At 39.6% G+C, this 18468-nt stretch overlaps 1 protein-coding gene across 3 annotated transcripts; it reads left to right on the top strand.

Annotated features, from left to right (window-relative positions):
* Positions 1 to 6100: 6100 nt before the first annotated feature.
* LOC115150638 (neutrophil cytosol factor 2) lies at positions 6101 to 15995 on the top strand. Of its 3 annotated transcripts, XM_029694142.1 has the most exons (16): positions 6101 to 7149; positions 10743 to 10889; positions 11128 to 11210; positions 11594 to 11702; positions 11945 to 12079; positions 12327 to 12434; positions 12673 to 12732; positions 12883 to 12926; positions 13410 to 13551; positions 13708 to 13773; positions 13968 to 14040; positions 14154 to 14200; positions 14343 to 14494; positions 14586 to 14697; positions 14856 to 14973; positions 15653 to 15995. In XM_029694142.1, exons 1-16 carry the CDS (start codon positions 7132 to 7134, stop codon positions 15742 to 15744), a joined length of 1506 nt encoding a protein of 501 aa, XP_029550002.1. In that variant the 5' UTR covers positions 6101 to 7131; the 3' UTR covers positions 15745 to 15995. The 3 variants fall into 3 exon arrangements, with proteins under 3 accessions (XP_029550002.1, XP_029549996.1, XP_029549987.1); XM_029694136.1 differs by lacking the exon at positions 6101 to 7149 and having other exon boundaries at positions 10625 to 10889; positions 14157 to 14200; XM_029694127.1 differs by lacking the exon at positions 6101 to 7149 and having other exon boundaries at positions 10626 to 10889.
* Positions 15996 to 18468: the final 2473 nt, after the last annotated feature.

Raw genomic sequence — 18468 nt, 5'->3', positions numbered from 1 at the left:
ACAGTGATGAAACTGCAAATGGCATACATCAAGCTCTGATGAACTGGATATTAGACACGTCACAGCCTATGCAGCAGATAATGTCAATGTCAACTTTTATTCAAACATTCTAATTTCAATAGCTCCTTGGTCATGTGACCTACTGACTTCAAACAAGGTTCAGAATGTCCACTCAGTGGGCCTACACATTGCACACCCTTTAGTTTGTCCATTTTCATCTCACTCGATTTTACATGTATTTTTCCAAATGTGAAATTTGAATAGCTCTTCAAACAAGGTGCAGAATGTACACTGGCTTTCCTTCTATATTGCACACTCTTGTTTGTGTACTGTAAAATCATGTGGTGTAATGTACATTTTTCATAGTTTTAAATTGCAATAGCTCCTTTGTCATGTCAATTACACACCTAAGAAGTGTGCAGTGGATATACACCCATAGCCTTCCCTGTAGCTCAGTTGGTAGAGCATGATGTTTGCAACACCAGGGTTGTGGGTTTGATTCCCACGGGGGGCCAGCACAGGAAAAAAAGAAAAAAAAATGTATGAAATGTATGCATTCACTACTGTAAGTCGCTCTGGATAAGAGCGTCTGCTAAATGACTAAATGTAATGTAAATGTAAATATTGCATAACCTCAAGTCCTGTATCTTCTATATTGTTGTACATTAATATTAGTTTCACAATTATGGGTTTCAGTCCAGCATTTACCCTTTTTCTTTCATATTTATCTATAATAATTGGTAGTTCTAAGTACTTATTTTCCCTGTTTTTTATTTTTATTTTACCACAGTATTTAACAGCGGTACACAATAGGAGAGAGACAGATATCTCCTTTCATCGTTAATATCAACAATAAAGGGTAAAGTACAAGAGTCAAGTTATTAATTGTCCAAAGCAGGGATGGCGAGTGAGCTAGTAAGGTAGGCTGCAGTGGGTTTGCTGGTCAATACATATACTGAACATGTAACCACAGTAATGGTGGCCAGTAAATCAATGAATAAAAATGTAATATTGACAAATTAAACAAATTTTAGACCTTTAATCTTATCCAACATGTCAACAGACACTTTACTTCAAATAAGTACGAAACATTTCAGTGTTAACTTTCTCTTTATCCCTGGTTGATGTACATTTCAGAGCCTCTTCAGTGTGGATGGGATATAGCATACATTTTCAACAATAGGCAGCAGTTTCTGTTCTTTACCCTGTTGAACTCTTGTCTTCATTCCTAGGCACAGCACATGGAACCACCGTTGGCATGAAAAACATTCAATCTAAAACAAAACATAAGACGTTATAAATAATATCAATGCAGTATGACACATTAGCCATCCATTGTGTTATATCATAAATTGTCTTACATGCCGTCACTGTTGTCAAAAGATTATAAACATGTTAAATAAAGTTACTAACCCAGTCAGTCTTTGGGACACATTCAGGTTATTTCTCAGTGGCACACATGAAGCAGTTGTTGGCTTTGTTGAACTCTGAAATCATAGGCATGAACTGAACATATGGCTGTCCCACACAACTACATAAAAATAAAGAATTACATTTACTTTGAATTAAATGTTATTACATATCAGCCATTTATTTTCGCAGTTGCTCCGTGTATTTTTGTGAAGGTTCTATATCAATTTGGGACGGGATTTCGGAAGTTCTGTGCAACTTCCTTGGCCATCTTCACCAAAAAATAAAATAGAGTTTTTGACCTAATTGTCACATAACAGCTAACCATTCATTATTGAAAATATAACTATCAAACCTGCATTACAAAGACCCCGAAGGTGTCCTGCTGTCCACTTTATGTCCACCCAGTCGTCTTTTCCATGGCAGGATCTTTTCATTTTGAAGTATTCTCTTTTTTTTATGTAAACCTAATGGAATTCTGATTAGCAAATGAATACACAGGCCAAATGTGTTTGCTGTTTTCCTTATCACTATAATCTAGTAGAGGTCATTTCCTTTATGCCCCATTCTACATACACACAGCCTAAATTATAGGCACTGAACCATTTACAGGCAATAATAAAAGTAGCATATAGGATCCAACCCTATCAGAGTGAATAAATGTAGTGTTTATTTAAATATTGACAGTTTCATCAGTACGTGCTTACAGAAAGTCATATCACAGATGACAGTGCCCACCAAATCTATGACAATAGAGAATGAATTGTAAGCACCAAAGTGTGTTTGTCAAAATAATATCTGAAAAAGTCAGTTGTTGAACATAATACTACTATTAGCAATTTATGATATATGCAGTTGAGGAATATGTCCATCCTACATGCAGTGTTGGTACATGGAATAAGACATTCCCACATACAGTATACACATACATAGCTGAAAAATGCCTCTATGATTTTACCAGTCAGAATCCAGAATGGATATGACAATGTGGCCAGCACAGGACGTAATACACCCTTACAACAATCTACTTTTTGATCTTCTTGACTTCTTATCTGATAAACTGATACTGTGTGTCAAGAAAAGAGTCCTAATTAGGGGTTAGTGTACTCCAGTAAAAAAGGGCTGGTTTAGATTAAAAGCTATTGTCCTGTGTCCCCGTTCATAGGGGCATGAGAGGCTAGTCAGTGGTAGAATTGAGTTGCCACTTTATTGGCCCAAACACCCACAGACCCACAAGGTTGAGGTTTCTCATGGACAGTAATTTGTACATTTTTGTTTTTTGTTGCATTGATGCATTGTCTTCTAACTGTCCAAGAATAGGATCCAAATTGTTAAATATTTGTTCCCATAAATACAAAGGAGGATGTCACTCCTTATACCTCTGGCACTTTAGTCAGACTGCCAGACTGTGTAAAAACTTTATGATGTGGCCGGCAACGGAGTTCCCATTGACTAAGCACCACAGAGCCAATCAGGAGAGAATACACACGTCAAGGCTACCAATTGAAAGTCAAGGGGTGTGTATGTGCCTTTTGGATTACTCTCTCTTTACAGAGAACCTCTGTGGTTCTCTGCACATGTCTGAAAGTGACAGAGCCAGCAGCCAGGAGTTTTTCACATTATGTCATAAACAATTATTACACTTATGAATGTATGTAAAATGCTAATATGTATTAGATCCAGTACAACTAAGACCTGAATTTGAATGCAGCGTGTTCCCGATTCCTCTTTCTGTCCAGCAGGGTCAACCAAAAACACTTGGCCTGATGGTTCATGCAAATACTGGGGATGCAATACAGAAATGTATTGATCCCTTAAATGACTTTACTATTCAGTGACCCATATCACAACCCTCATACCTCTTCGCAAAAATGTACCTCAATCAATTTTGGAAAAAGGATTTTACAATGTTGTCGTTGCAAAAGGGCTGTGAAAAGCAGACTGGACTCTTGTGGCAAAGAGCTGGGGGACAAATGCAAATATTAAACAAGCTTGTAAAAGTATGCTTTAGACTAACAACAACCAGCTTAGTGGACAACATGACAACTAATGTCACAGTACCATGCAGCTGTATGACAAAGGACAGTTACAAGTATTTCCAAACAAATGTGGACAAAAACATGACAATAACTATTACAAACAATGGCAAGTATTGCATGGAGTGCATAAGGATGACCAGTGTACAAGCAAACATAACTTTATTTACTATTTTAGAGGCCACCCTCAGGCAAATGAGTCCGGTACATCTGGACCAGAACCAGGTTATTCTCCAGTGCTGTGACCCTCATCAAAAGAAAAGTCCTGAAATAGTGATGACTCTACTGTCACTACAACAGCCTCCCCCTCTACTGTCACTACAACAGCATCCCCCTCTACTGTCACTACAACAGCATCCCCCTCTACTGTCACTACAACAGCCTCCCCCTCTACTGTCACTACAACAGCATCCCCCTCTACTGTCACTACAACAGCATCCCCCTCTACTGTCACTACAACAGCATCCCCCTCTACTGTCACTACAACAGCATCCCCCTCTACTGTCAGTACAACAGCCTCCCCCTCTACTGTCACTACAACAGCATCCCCCTCTACTGTCACTACAACAGCATCCCCTCTACTGTCACTACAACAGCATCCCCCTCTACTGTCACTACAACAGCATCCCCCTCTACTGTCACTACAACAGCATCCCCCTCTACTGTCACTACAACAGCATCCCCCTCTACTGTCACTACAACAGCCTCCCCCTCTACTGTCACTACAACAGCATCCCCCTCTACTGTCACTACAACAGCATCCCCCTCTACTGTCACTACAACAGCATCCCCCTCTACTGTCACTACAACAGCATCCCCCTCTACTGTCACTACAACAGCATCCCCCTCTACTGTCAGTACAACAGCCTCCCCCTCTACTGTCACTACAACAGCATCCCCCTCTACTGTCACTACAACAGCATCCCCCTCTACTGTCACTACAACAGCATCCCCCTCTACTGTCCATGTCCCACAGCCTTCCCCTCTACTGTCACTACAACAGCCTCCCCCTCTACTGTCAGTACAACAGCATCCCCCTCTACTGTCACTACAACAGCATCCCCCTCTACTGTCAGTACAACAGCATCCCCCTCTACTGTCCATGTCCCACAGCCTCCCCCTCTACTGTCACTACAACAGCCTCCCCCTCTACTGTCAGTACAACAGCATCCCCCTCTACTGTCAGTACAACAGCATCCCCCTCTACTGTCAGTACAACAGCATCCCCCTCTACTGTCAGTACAACAGCATCCCCCTCTACTGTCACTACAACAGCATCCCCCTCTACTGTCAGTACAACAGCATCCCCCTCTACTGTCCATATCCCACAGCTGACGTAACATTTACCATTGCACTGAGCTGTAGTGTTTCTTTATTAACATACAGTTGTGGAAGTGTTTTTACAGCTCCCAACAAGATTTTTATGCTGCAAAGTCAAAATAAACAGAACTAGTTAGTAGTATACGTTTATGTACCAGGGAAAACAAGGCTTTGACTTGAAATGACTTACCAGAGTCACACAAAAACCTTAGTCTTTGATATTTCAACATAGTAAGGACAAAAATGCTTTTAGACCTACAAGCTAAGAAGGCTATAGATATGGTAATCTCAGTTGTCATGGATTTGGGGGCGTCTACAGCTAGAGGGCTCTCATGATTCTTGGAGTGTAGACAAATGGTAGAAAGTGAGAGGGTGTTACGAAATGGGAGTGGGGTGGCGTGGTGCTTATAACATAATGACACCTGACTGGAGCTAGACTGAAAGGCATCAATACTGTTCACTCAGCAGGACCTGAGAAAGCAAGAAACTGGAGACATTTTATGTCCGACCATAAGACTTACTAAAATGATAACATTGACTCTGAATTTCAACAGTGACACAGTCTTTGACTATCCTATTGAAGCTTGAGGACTGTTAGAAAGGAGTCTAGGGACCATGGAATATCCTGCATTGTGAGATTGTAATGTCCTGGAAGGGTTTGAGGGTACAAGGGGGTCAGACAGATAATAGTAATCACTGTTAACTACTCTATCAGTCAGATACACTCTTTTTCTCCAAATGACTTCTGTGTGTGGGTGTCTACTGTACAGCAATGTCCACACCTACTGGGTCTCAGGCTTACACATTTGAAGTCTAATAGCATGAGATTAAAGTAGACATACATCAGAGTGTGTGATAGGCATAGTCAGTGGACATTCTGAACCTTGTTTGAGGTCAGTAGGTCACATGACCAAGGAGCTATTTACATTTTTAATTTAGAAAAATGTATGTAAAAATGTGTGAGATGAAAATGGACAAACTAAAGGGTGTGCAATGTGTAGGCCCACTGAGTGGACATTCTGAACCTGGTTTGAAGTCAGTAGGTCACATGACCAAGGAGCTATTGAAATTCAAAAATGTTAATTAATTTAAAATAGTGCGAGATGTAAATCGACAAAAACAAAGTGTGCAATGTGTGTCTATGCCATCGGCTTAGCTACAACCAGTTTTGAAAGTTTTAGGAGTAATGGTTAAAGAGCTATTGAAATTTGAAAAATGTGATTTGTCACTATGTTGACGGCCCCTAACTGCTGTTAGTGGATGTAAGGAAAACTACAGGCGAATATCCGTCAAATATCCAACCTGAAACTGTCTTTACCTCGGTGCTCATAATGCCTGCAAGCACGCCTGCGATCAGCTGTCATTGGCTATTGAGACAATTGTTTTAAAGATCTACAGCCACGTCTCAGTATCTGCTTCCCGAAGAGAGGAACTGTGAGTATTTTTTGCCTTTGTTGACTTTGAGTGGTGTGAAATTCTGCGACATGTTTGCACACGATGGCTCTCCCTTCATCCAGCTGTCGATCGTCTCCTGCAAAGCTGGCCAGCTCTTACTTCATACTTCAGGTCCCTTGGGGAGACCTGTCCTGTGGCATTGAAGAGTATTTTTTAGTATGAAGAAAAACGGAAGGTGCTGAGATTTGTCTTTTTTTCCCACAATGTGGTGTGTGTTTTTGACAAACTCGTAAAAAAGCTGGAGGAAACAATGCTCCGCATCACGATGTTTACGAGGAAGTCCAAAAATGTACAATGAACATGCTTCAGCAGAAACAGGACAGCTTTTTTTGGATACCAGACCAAGCAGCTGATGGACAAACAATTGTCAGCACAAAGGTCCAAGCAGCAACAGGACTTTGAAGTTCTATGACACTGTCCTTACATACATTGACAAGTGGTTTGATTTCTCACCAGAAAATGTAATGGTGAAACTGAAACGGACCGGCTTCTATGAGGAGCTCTCCTTCACTGACCTGGAGCAGGTGATGGTTTCCCTCAAAATTAAGAGTTTTGTACTAGCCGGGAGGAAATACACAAAGCCAGAAAGGATACCACAAAATCCACCAGTGAGAAGTGGGTGGCAGTTTTCCAAAACCTAGGGAAAGCCAACTTGATCAACATGTTCAGGATTGTCTCATTTGTCCTCAGTGTTCCAGGCTCAAATGCCTTTGTAGAGAGGATTTTCTCTGACGACCATTTAAATGGTCAGACTCAAGAAACAGATGCAGCACAGAGGCTCTGTGACAGAGCTGATCAAAAATGAACTCTAGATATCTGTGAACTGTGACTTGTCATGTAAGGACTTCTCTCTGGCTATGCAAAAGGACAAAGGACTGCTTGAATCATTCAAGAGCAGCAAAAAATATCCATGGAAAAAGTAGACTTGGTGAGTGACTCATGCCCTTCTTTTGAAATGTTTTATTTATTTTTTGCTGTAATGGTCAAAATTGGGATTTCATTGATCATTAATTTTGAGGTTTATTCAAACGTTTACATAATGATACAGTTTTAGTAAAGCTATAGACTAAATGGAATATAAAAATGTTTTGCCTTTCCAATTGAATAAGAATATGAATATACACTGTCACACAACACCATACCCACACCGCCGTGGCACTGTGCAATGGCACGCCACCTTTTGTCCCTTATTTGGTAGTGAGAAAGTTGGCAGCCCTAGGTACCCCCCCCCCCCCCCAAAAAAAAGAAGCTGAAATAGTTGCTAATAAAGAAATTAGCCAAACCCAGGATAGATTTGTTTAGGGCCCAAAGGAGTTTTACATGGACATCAAACTTAAGAGCTGCCAACTCTCACGCATTGGCCGTGAGAAACGCATGGTCCAAGCATACCAAGACAGTTGTGAAGAGGGCATGACAAAACCTATTCCCCTCAGGAGACTGAAAAGATTTGGCATGCGTCCTCAGATCCTCAAGGTTTTACAGTTGCGTCATCAAGAGCATCCTGATCGGTTGCATCACTTCCTGGTATGGCAACTGCTCGGCCTCCGACCGCAAGGCACTACAGAGGGTAGTGCGTACTGTCCAGTACATCACCGGGGTCAAGCTTCCTGCCATCCAGAACCGCTATACCAGGCGGTGTCAGAGGAAGGCCCTAAAAATTGTCAAGACTCCAGCCACTCTAGTCATAGACTGGTACCGCTTGCCATGCGCCAAGTCTAGGTCAAAGAGGCTTCAAAACAGCTTCTACCCCCAAGCAATAAGACTCTTGAACAGCTAATTAAATGGCTACCCAGAGTATTTGCACCCCCATACTGGTACCCCTTTTATATAGCTCCGCTATTGCTCCGCTACAAGACCATGGTGCTTGCCTACGGAGCTGTGAGGGGAACGGCACCTCCGTACCTTCAGGCTCTGATCAGGCCCTACACCCAAACAAGGGCACTGCGTTCATCCACCTCTGGCCTGCTCGCCTCCCTACCTCTGAGGAAGCACAGTTCCCGCTCAGCCCAGTCAAAACTGTTCGCTGCTCTGGCACCCCAATGGTGGAACAAGCTCCCTCACGATGCCAGGACAGCGGAGTCAATCACCACCTTCCGGAGACACCTGAAACCCCACCTCTTTAAGGAATACCTGGGATAGGATAAAGTAATCCTTCTAACCCCCCCCCCCCCTTTAAAAGATTTAGATGCACTATTGTAAAGTGGTTGTTCTACTGGATATTATAGGTGAATGCACCAATTTGTAAGTCGCTCTGGATAAGAGCGTCTGCTAAATGACTTAAATGTAAATGTAAATGTATTTACTGCTGCTTTTTAATTATTCGTTTTTCTTATCTATTACTTTTGGGGGGGGGGATATTTTTTAACTGCATTTTTGGTTAAGGGCTTGTAAGTAAGCATTTCACTGTAAGGTTGTATTCTGAGCATGTGACAAATACAATTTGATTTGACCCTCTTCTCACGCTCACACTCCTTACGTCTTATATCTCACGCATTGAAAAGTACTGCTTTTATTTTTCTAAATCCATTGTATAGTGCGTTAACTTTCAACCTTGCTTCAAATAGTTTTGAAATCGGAAACTGCAATTTAACATCACGCGCGGAACCTCTTGCCACAGGACTGTGAACCGCGGCACATTGAAGGATATGATTGGTGTAGTTATGTAAGGACTCAAGGGGATTGGATGTGCGTTTTAAAGAAACGCCCCTCAAGATTAGAATGGAGGTGAATGGAGAGAGAGAACGTTCTCCACTGAGTTTATACAGCTGTTAAAACAGCGCTACCATGCTACTCTCATATGTACAATGTTGTCAACAAAATGAGGTTGCTCCTACTCCCGCGCCTATTGCAGAATGCAGCCGTTTAACAGCTGGTACTAAAGTCGATTTATTCCCCTCGTTTGGTGATTGGCATTTAGTCTGTGACAACGAAAAGACAGCAGATAGACATACAGTCTGTTATAGCAGGGACGTTTGGTAGGGGGACCTGATTTGTAACTATAAAAATAATTTGGTCAAACAGATTGTGAACCCAAAAGTTTAACTTTGATTCTAGAGGGGGGACAATAAATATAAAAATTATTTGGTTAGGGTAGTCTTCAGGAAATGTTATTACCAATGTACTTTTTATTTAGTCTGATCAGTTGAGCAATTGTCATTCTTAACAAAGGGCTAAAATAAAAGTTAATTAGTGTGCTTGCCAGCAACAACACCACTGTTATTCCACACACTTACAGTAATTTATTATTCCACTTCACAATATTGCCAGTGTCATAGGCCTACTTGTGTCTTTGAAAATGAATTATTTGAGGCTATATCTTTTTGCAAGCCATTCATGGACAGTTTTGAAAAGTCCTACAAATACGTATTGGATGGATATGAAATACTTCAGGCCATTTTAGTATAGTGCACAATAAAGGCAGAGATAGTAGAGGGGGACTCACAACTCCTAAACACGCATCATATATCTTGGCTATGTAGAGTAAGATGATGGCAAGGATCTTCAAGTAGTAGGCATAAACCCCCTGAATATTGGTATTTTTTTGAAGGTTTGGTGGTTGAGAAATGTATTGTTAAAACAAGAGCATTTTCAAACACCTAGCACTTGGGAAACATAGATAATGGGTGGCCAACCCTCCTGGAGAGCAAGCAGGATTTTCTTCCAGCCCAATTTTAAAGAGTTCACCAAAATTATAAAATACAAAATGTTTGTGTCCTTACCTTGAAAGCAGTCTACGGACAAGGAGACTGCAATCTATGATTTGGTTACCCACTGCCATCAACCATTAATATGAGTATTCCTGTGCAGAGCATTCCCACTGACCTTCCCACTGTTCCTCACATTTCCCTGTCTCCCCATCTAATTTCATTACTGTCTGAATAAAGTGTCAAACCACCTAAAAAATATGTTAAAAAAAATATGAGCATACTTTAAATGTCATCCGGCACAAGTCTCAAAGTAACAAAGTGGTAGAATTTTGAGTGTTCATTTAATGTTCAAAGCATTCTAAATACACCTGACCTGTATTTTCCGCCCACCCTGGTCATAGGCCTAAGCCATGTAAAAATACATAGAATTGCTGGAAATTAGCTTTAAAACAGATGCAGACCACCATTTAGGCAAAATTTCACTCTAAGCTTTCTTCAAAAGTTGGCAACCCTGCAAATGCATGTTTATTTCAAGCACTATGTTTCGCTTCTTTATCTGCACTGTTGCAGCCAACACTTTTCACATTTTATATTTTAACAGGCAGTCTTATCCAGATCAATTTTTTTGTAATTTTTCATACTGGTCCATCGTGGGAATCGAACCCTCAACCCGGGGCGTACTGTTACAACACTAAATGGACTGGAGAAAAAAAAGGAACTGCGATTCTGTGTAATCATTACACTTCCTTCCTACCTCTGTGGGGGAAATGTGTCAGTTTAAGAAGAGTGGTTTCACTTTTCTCTCGTCATATCACTGTAGCTCAGCGCATCGACTCTATTTGGAACCATGACATTTGTGAACACTCTCAAACAGTGGGATGAGGCAGTGGCCTGTTTCGAACGCGGGGATTCCGCAGCTGCCCTTGGAACATTTCTGGACATCCAGGAAAAGAACTCCAAAATCTTTTTCAACATTGGCTGCCTACATTTGATCAATAAGAACCTAGATGCAGCTGAAAAGGTATGGCAGTTTTTACCAAATTTCATCATTAATTAAAAGACAATTATCTCTTTCCCTGTTTTACCAAAGAAATCAATACATCTAAGGGTTAAAGTTGCTATCACATTGTAATTAAATGTTATTTTACACTTCAAAAATGCAAGTCACAGAAAAAGGGGAAGTTTTAGTTTGAGTACACAATGCTTGTGGTACCATTTGATTGGAAGGAAGTCACTGAGTTTTTTTGAATATCACACAGGCTTTGGACAGTTGTATCGGAAAGGATGAACACTTGGCTGTTGCATTCTTTCAAAGGGGGTTGACATTCTACAAAAAAGAAAGGCAAGACAAATCTATCATATTAGGGATAGGTGATTAGATGCATTATAATTGCTTTAAAAAAGAATCCCATACTTTCGAATGGTGTGTTAAAGGGACATTTCACAATTGTTCAAATTCATCATCAGGACCACCCCAACATCAACATGTGAAAATAGTGAGTTTCTATGATTTTATAGAGGATAAGTGTTTCTGATGACTTCATCTGGAAACATTTATGACATCATCTGGTGTGAAGTTTAAATTGTGAAATGTCTCTTAAAATGGATAATTATTTTGTACAATTAAACGTAGCATATTATTTATTCTACATTATTCAGCTGTATATGTGTTTTACCTATAGCAGGATAGTGAATTACTTGGATACCTCCTTACTTTGCCTGCAGGTTTGAGGAGTCTTTTGCTGATTTCCAACATGCCTTCAAGGAGTTGAGGGGGAACCAGCTGATTGACTACAAACCTCTTGGTCTGAGATACAAATTATATGCTTGTGAGGTGAGTCCAGGTAAAGATATGATGGAAGTCTTGCCTTTGTAACAATGATTGGATGTCGAATATGTTACGTGTATTTTAGTGTCTGCACAGCAACCTATCCCAACAAACATCACAGTATGTATACACATAGCAAAAAAGTGGATGCTACAATGTAAAGCACTTTGAGACCTGGGCGGGAAGTGCTGTATAGCTGTAATTTTACAACAACAACAACAAATGTCTGAGTGGTATCACTCCCACAGGTACTGCACAACATGGCGCTGGCCCATGCTCAGCTGGGTCAGTGGGAGAAAGCCAAGGAGAACCTCCTGACTGCTCTGAATCTCAGGACCGAGGCCAAACTCAGCCACATCGACAGAGGTCTGGAGTGCATCCTGGTCAGTGGCCCTTCTCTCTTAAGCCTTTTTCACACTATGATGTTGACCCCAACTATACTGTGCTGGCTTAGATATGTACTTTTTTTTTTACATTGTTTGTTCCAGCAGCTATAGTGAATGAGTAACCAGGCCAGGCGGCTCATCTCAGTAGTGTGAAAAGTGTTTTAATATGTATTTATTATGCATTTTCACGGCGTCTGACTGTTCAACAAAGTTGGAGATGTAAATCCTCTGTTAATCCTTATAGAAGCAGAAGCTGTTTGAGCCAGTTAAGGTCCCGGCGAAAGTGCTGTTCAAGCCAAACAAGAACTATGTGGCTGAACTGGAGAAGAAGGACTACCTGGGCAAGGCTAAGGTATCCCTATCATCTCTTTAAAAATATAACATATATATTAACCAGCCAAAATGTTGCGACTTTGTAAATGTGTATACAACATGCATGTCAAGTACCTACTTTGTTTGAGATGTGCATTTTAAATTAGTTGTGAATAGCCTTGGGTCTTTCTTTAGGATAGCTATTTGGCACGTTATTAGTAGTAGGCATGTCATAAAGTATTGTTTCATGTTGAACCAGTTTTATTCTCTATCGTCAGGTTGTTTCTTCCATCGTCTTCCAGGATGAGTTCTCTGGCTTTGCTCCGTTACAGCCACAGGTGAAGTGTCATATGATTTGATGTTTTAATAGTGCCTTTAAAAACAGTCAACAATTAAAATAAAAACGATGAACAATTAAAATAAGAAATTGATTGAGGAGGAAAATTCAGTGTAATGTGATGTGCCATTTTTTTTGACGGTAAGAATAGGTTGAAGATGTTCCTACCAGACCAAAAGCGCCTGAAGTTCTGAGGTAAAGTTAATGTGATCTCGATGTTAATTGTAGGGGACACTGGGGGTGGTTTGACACTTAAAGTAACTGTCCAGTGTTTCCAGATTTCTATGAAATATGAACTATATTTAATTACAATATAAGTGATATTTTTTTAGATATTTTGGAAGGAAAATTATAAGCTTTTTTCTTTTTGAGTGGTTTGGGTGTACCCCCAAAACAGAATGGTGTGGGCTTATACCAGTCATTACAAATATTAATTCACACAAGTAGACCACTGATTGGCCAGCTCAGCCAGTGTGCCAACATGACATCATGTTCTATGAGGAAATAGCAAGCATTTTTTAAACTGTCTATTTGAGATACAAGTTTGAGGTGGGTTTTTTTTAAGTGTTTTAAGTGTTTTTCTACAATATATGCTTTGGCCACATACTAGCATAGAACGAGTCAACAGCATTATTTGGGTATGAGTTAAAGTAGGATATCTCTGTCGCCCCCCCGCAGGGCTCTGGAGGGAGAGCCTCACACTGTCCTCTTTGAGTTTGTCCCTGAGACAAGTGATGAGTTAGCTGTGGTGCCTGGCAACATTGTCTTTGTGCTGAACAAAGGATCTGACAACTGGGCCTCTGTCATCTTCAATGAGCGAGTATGAGTACAAACATTACACTGAAAAATGCTTTATGCATGAAAAATGTGGATCTATTGTACTCATTATGCTCAAACATACTTGGTTGATTATGAGCGTCATTATTTTAAAAAATGATTTGTGTGCAGTGAATTAATTTAAACTTTACATTTTTAGAGGGGGCTTGTTCCTTATAATTTCCTGGAGCGTTTGGAAATAACCTTATCATCTAAGCAAGATCAGGTACATTTCTACTGTCAATATAGTGTTTATTCCTCATGACAAGATGGCATTGACTCTAACATGTGTCAATGCTGAGCTATAACAAATTGGACACCTTTAAAGGTTGAATCCCCAAAATACTGGTAAATATAGCTTACCCCTCAATTGTTATGTTAATTGATTCCCCCTACGTGGGTTGATTTGCTTTCTTGTAGGATGGGACAGACAAGGATGACATCCCAGCGCCACCTAGACGAGAACCACCGAACAGACCTCAGAGAAATTCTGGTAAAGATATTTTATGTAAAAATGGAATGGAAGTTGTATAGTTAACATTTTAATTATTGGCAATGCAACATCACCTATTACAAATTACGTAACTTTTGGGGGTATTATTGCAGCAGCTTCTGCTACTGAAAATCAGAGCATTGGGGACACAAAAACAGAGGTATGAGAATAATTGAAAATCGAGTTCAAGACATGTTTCACAGCATGCAATATCCAAAGCAAATATCAATTGTTTATCAGTACTCTACGCTTACACATTTTAAATATAATTTTACGTTTATTTCATTCCCCTGTCTTGCCAGAGTGAAGAGTTTAGTGACCATTCACTCTGTGTAGTGAAAGTGCACTTCACTTACACCATAGCAATCTGCATGGTGCCTGGACTTCCCTACACAACCACTCTGGAGAAAATCAGTAACAAACTGGGCCTCCCTGCCACAGCAATCACCTTGAGGTATGGCACTGGTTAAACATTAGTGTCAATTTATTTCAACAATCATTACTATTACAAAACTAAGCTCAGGATTTTTGTGATTTTTCTCAAGCTATGCCCAAATAGATTCTGGTAAAAAAGTGATTGATGAGAACACAAGGATGGAAGATGTTTGGAGCTGTGTCCACAATGGTCGTTTAACACTGTGGTGTGATCTCAAAGAGGTAATGTGGTCATGTACTTTATACAGTATTTGATGTCATAATAGCTTTTTGCTATGTGGACTTTTAATTTACAAATGTAATAGTCAACAAAACCTTGTTCTGGCAGATGTCATCATGTGGGTACTAATGTCCCTTATTTCATGTAATCTACAATACAGGGCATGAGTGAGGAGCTGCAAAGCCAGACTCACCTGATGGCGCTTCATTCCTATGAGTCTTCAACTCCAGAGGATCTTGAGTTCCATCAAGGAGATACCATCTTACTTCTCTCCAAAGGTGAGCTACCCATTTCTCTCATGCGGGGCACCATTTCCACAATGCAGAAATCAGTTGTGTCAGTGTTTTTTATTATCCTGTTGTTATATGATATCCTAGAAGAGCTGGAAACCTGCTGTTGTCTTACAGAACACAGAATTAGGGTTACAGAATACAGAAGCAATAGTACATTCCCATTTTCATTACTCTCTCATGTGGGGCCCCATTTCGACATTGGGAAAATAATTTGTGTCAAGAGACTTATTGTATTTTCTCTAATAGCTGTAGAGGCGTACATTGACTTATTGCTATTTGAAAAAGCCTAGACCTAATGTTTTCTTAAAATCCCCTAAAAAAAAAAACTATATTTTGGTATTTATTTAATTTGTTCTCTGTTGATATAGTCCCAAAATGTTTTGCATGTCAGCAGTCAAGTTTTGAAGATTATAGTATTTTCAAGAAGCAAAGTGTCACTTGTCACATCACAATGATGCGTTTTTAATCCCATGATGCATTTGGCATCATCATCATGATGATGTGGCAAATGATATCTTGAAAACTTGACTGCTGACATGCAAAATATTGTTGGGACTGTAAAACAGTGAGAAAAAAAACAACAGTTTTGGAGTGGATTTTTTCCTGTTAAAATACAGAAGCAAAAGTCATTTCCCATTTCCCATTTTCAATACTTTCTTTTCAGTCAATGAAGACTGGTTTGAGGGACAGTGCAACGGAAAGATTGGCATATTCCCGGCATCCTTTGTGGAAGAAGTTCCTATGAAAGATAAATAATGTAAAAGGAATGTCATAATGTCAGGATAAGGAACAATGACTTCATAGAGATTGTGGGATTTGATATTTCTACTTTGAGCATGAGGTCCAGGATTCTATCCGATAACGCTTTGGCAGCTATGCACCTTTTAAAGGCAATGTTTCCACCTTCGTGGAAACCACATCTACGGTCCACACTGCATATGTCGGCTGACTGGCTTTTGTCTTCTAATCTGGAAACCACCAACCAAACATCATCAAAGAAAAACACAGTCAGATTTCAATATTTATGTTGAGGGAAGGCATTTAGGTCTGAAACGTCATTACCTAAGCAAGGACCTTTCTTCATTGGGCTGATATTTACCAATTTATGTCATGTTATTGTTAAAGTATGTTATAAGTTTTAATAACCTTTTTGGCCCGGCACAAATCAAGCATGCCCAGGTTTTCTACGTATTTGAATAGAAATGCATTTTTTTGTTTTACATTCTTTTTAACAGTTGAATTCGGAAGTTTACATACACTTAGGTTGGACTCATTAAAACTCGTTTTTCAACCACTCCACAAATTTCTTGTTAACAAACTATAGATTTGGCAAGTCAGTTAGGACATTTACTTTGTGCATGTACAAGTAATTTTTCCAACAATTGTTTACAGACAGATTATTTCACTTATAATTCACGGTATCACAATTCCAGTGGGTCAGAAGTTTACATACGCTAAGTTGACTGTGCCTTTAAACAGCTTGGAAAATTCCAGAAAATTATGTCATGGCTTTAGAAGCTTCTGATAGGCTAATTGACATCATTTGAGTCAATTGGAGGTGTACCTCTGGATGTATTTCAAGGCCTACCTTAAAACTCAGTGCCTCTTTGCTTGACATTATGGGAAGATCAAAAGAAATCAGCCAAGACCTCAGAAAAAAAAATTGTAGACCTTCACAAGTTTGGTTCATCATTGGGAGCAATTTCCAAACGCCTGAAGGTACAAGTTTATCTGTACAAACTGATGTCCTAGTCTGGTCTGATGAAACAAAAATAGAACTGTTTAGCCATAATGACCATTGATATGTTTGGAGCAAAAAGGGGGAGTCTTGCAAGCCGAAGAACACCATCCCAACCGTGAAGCACGGGGGTGGCAGCATCATGTTATGTGTGTGCTTTGCTGCAGGATGGACTGGTGCACTTCACAAAATAGATGGCATCATGAGGTACGAAAATGATATTGAAGAAACATCAAGACATCAGTCAGGAAGTTAAAGCTTGGTCGCAAATGTGTCTTCCAAATGGACAATGACCCCAAGGATATTTACAAAGTTGTGGGAAAATGGCTTAAGGACAACAAAGTCAAGGTATTGGAGTGGCCATCACAAAGCCCTGACTTCAATCCCATAGAAAATTTGTGGGCAGAACTGAAAAAGCGTGTGCGAGCAAGGAGGCCTACAAACCTGACTCAGTTACGCCAGCTATGTCAGGAGGAATGGGCCAAAATTCAACCAACTTATTGGAAGGCTACCCGAAACATTTGACCCAAGTTAAACAATTTAAAGGCAATGCTACCAAATACTAATTGTGTGTATGTCTGACCCACTGGGAATGTGATGAAAGAAATAAAAGCTGAAATAAATCCTTCTCTCTACTATTATTCTGACATTTCACATTCTTAAAATAAAGTGCTGATCCTAACTGACCTAAAACAGGGAATTTGTACTAGGATTAATGTCAGGAATTGTGAAAAACTAAGTTTAAATGTATTTGGCTAAGGTGTATGTAAACTTCCGACTTCAACCGTATGTGCTTGTATGTATCTGACACCACAAATGGTTCCCTCAGGAACAATCTGCTATACCTAAGTTATTTTTATGTCATTGTTAAACAAATTAAACATTGGGTATAGCATGGACACAGACTATTCTGAATTGCAGTTTCAGGACCTTTGGTATGTGTGTATATGAAAATAGCTTTCATAGCACATTTGACATCTGCAACTATGACTGATCCAACAGCCCATATTAAAGATTTTGAATGACAAAATAAAACCGACAACTCTTTTTCATATCTCAATTGTGATTTACAGTACATGGAGCAAACTGTTGGTGATTAAATAATAACAACAGTGATGAGTGCATTTAAAGGAAAACTCCACCCCAAAACAATTATTTTTATTTATTTGTTTCATTAATCCATTGTTGATATGGTCCCAAAATGTCAGCAATCAAGTTTTAAAGATATTTAACTTTTAAAATACAGAAATACAGCCGGTATGATGCATATTTCTGTATTTTGAAAGGTATGAGACCGTGAAAACTTTTGGGTGGAATTTTCCTTTAAGTTCAAGTATGTGGTTTCATCTGTTACATTTTAACAGTTTTGGTTTTGTTCTTTTTTAAGACTCATATACAGTGCATTTGGAAAGTATTCAGACCCCTTTTTGTAACATAACAAAATGTGTAAAAACTGTATACACCTATATATATACGCTTCTTACAAAGAGATGTGCATTTAAAAGCCTAAATATTACATGAAAAGGCTTGCACTTTTCCGTTTTGCCTCCACGAAACGCTTCAGTGTAGCAAAAACAAATTAACATAAGCATCACGCAAATATAAACCAGTTGATATACAGGTAACTGACAGAATAAAGGAAACACTTGAGTAAATGTGTGATACAAAGTATATTGAAAGCAGGTGCTTCCACACAGGTGTGGTTCCTGAGTTAAAGACATTCTCTGGTACTTTTGTTTACT

Source organism: Salmo trutta, chromosome 2 (assembly GCF_901001165.1).
Source record: "Salmo trutta chromosome 2, fSalTru1.1, whole genome shotgun sequence".
In the NCBI taxonomy this organism is placed as follows: Eukaryota; Metazoa; Chordata; class Actinopteri; order Salmoniformes; family Salmonidae; genus Salmo; species Salmo trutta.
The sequence above is the reverse complement of the archived record's forward strand: the minus strand, read 5'-3'. Positions and strand labels throughout refer to the sequence as shown.

Bases quoted from the DNA above. Each gene is read 5' to 3' on its own strand.
- LOC115150638 (XM_029694127.1), top strand. From the start codon at position 10,716: ATGACATTTGTGAACACTCTCAAACAGTGGGATGAGGCAGTGGCCTGT. The intron at 14,041-14,153 runs GTAAAGATATTT...GTATTATTGCAG, and splicing joins CAGACCTCAGAGAAATTCTG to CAGCTTCTGCTACTGAAAAT. The intron at 14,698-14,855 runs GTAATGTGGTCA...TCTACAATACAG, and splicing joins TGTGGTGTGATCTCAAAGAG to GGCATGAGTGAGGAGCTGCA.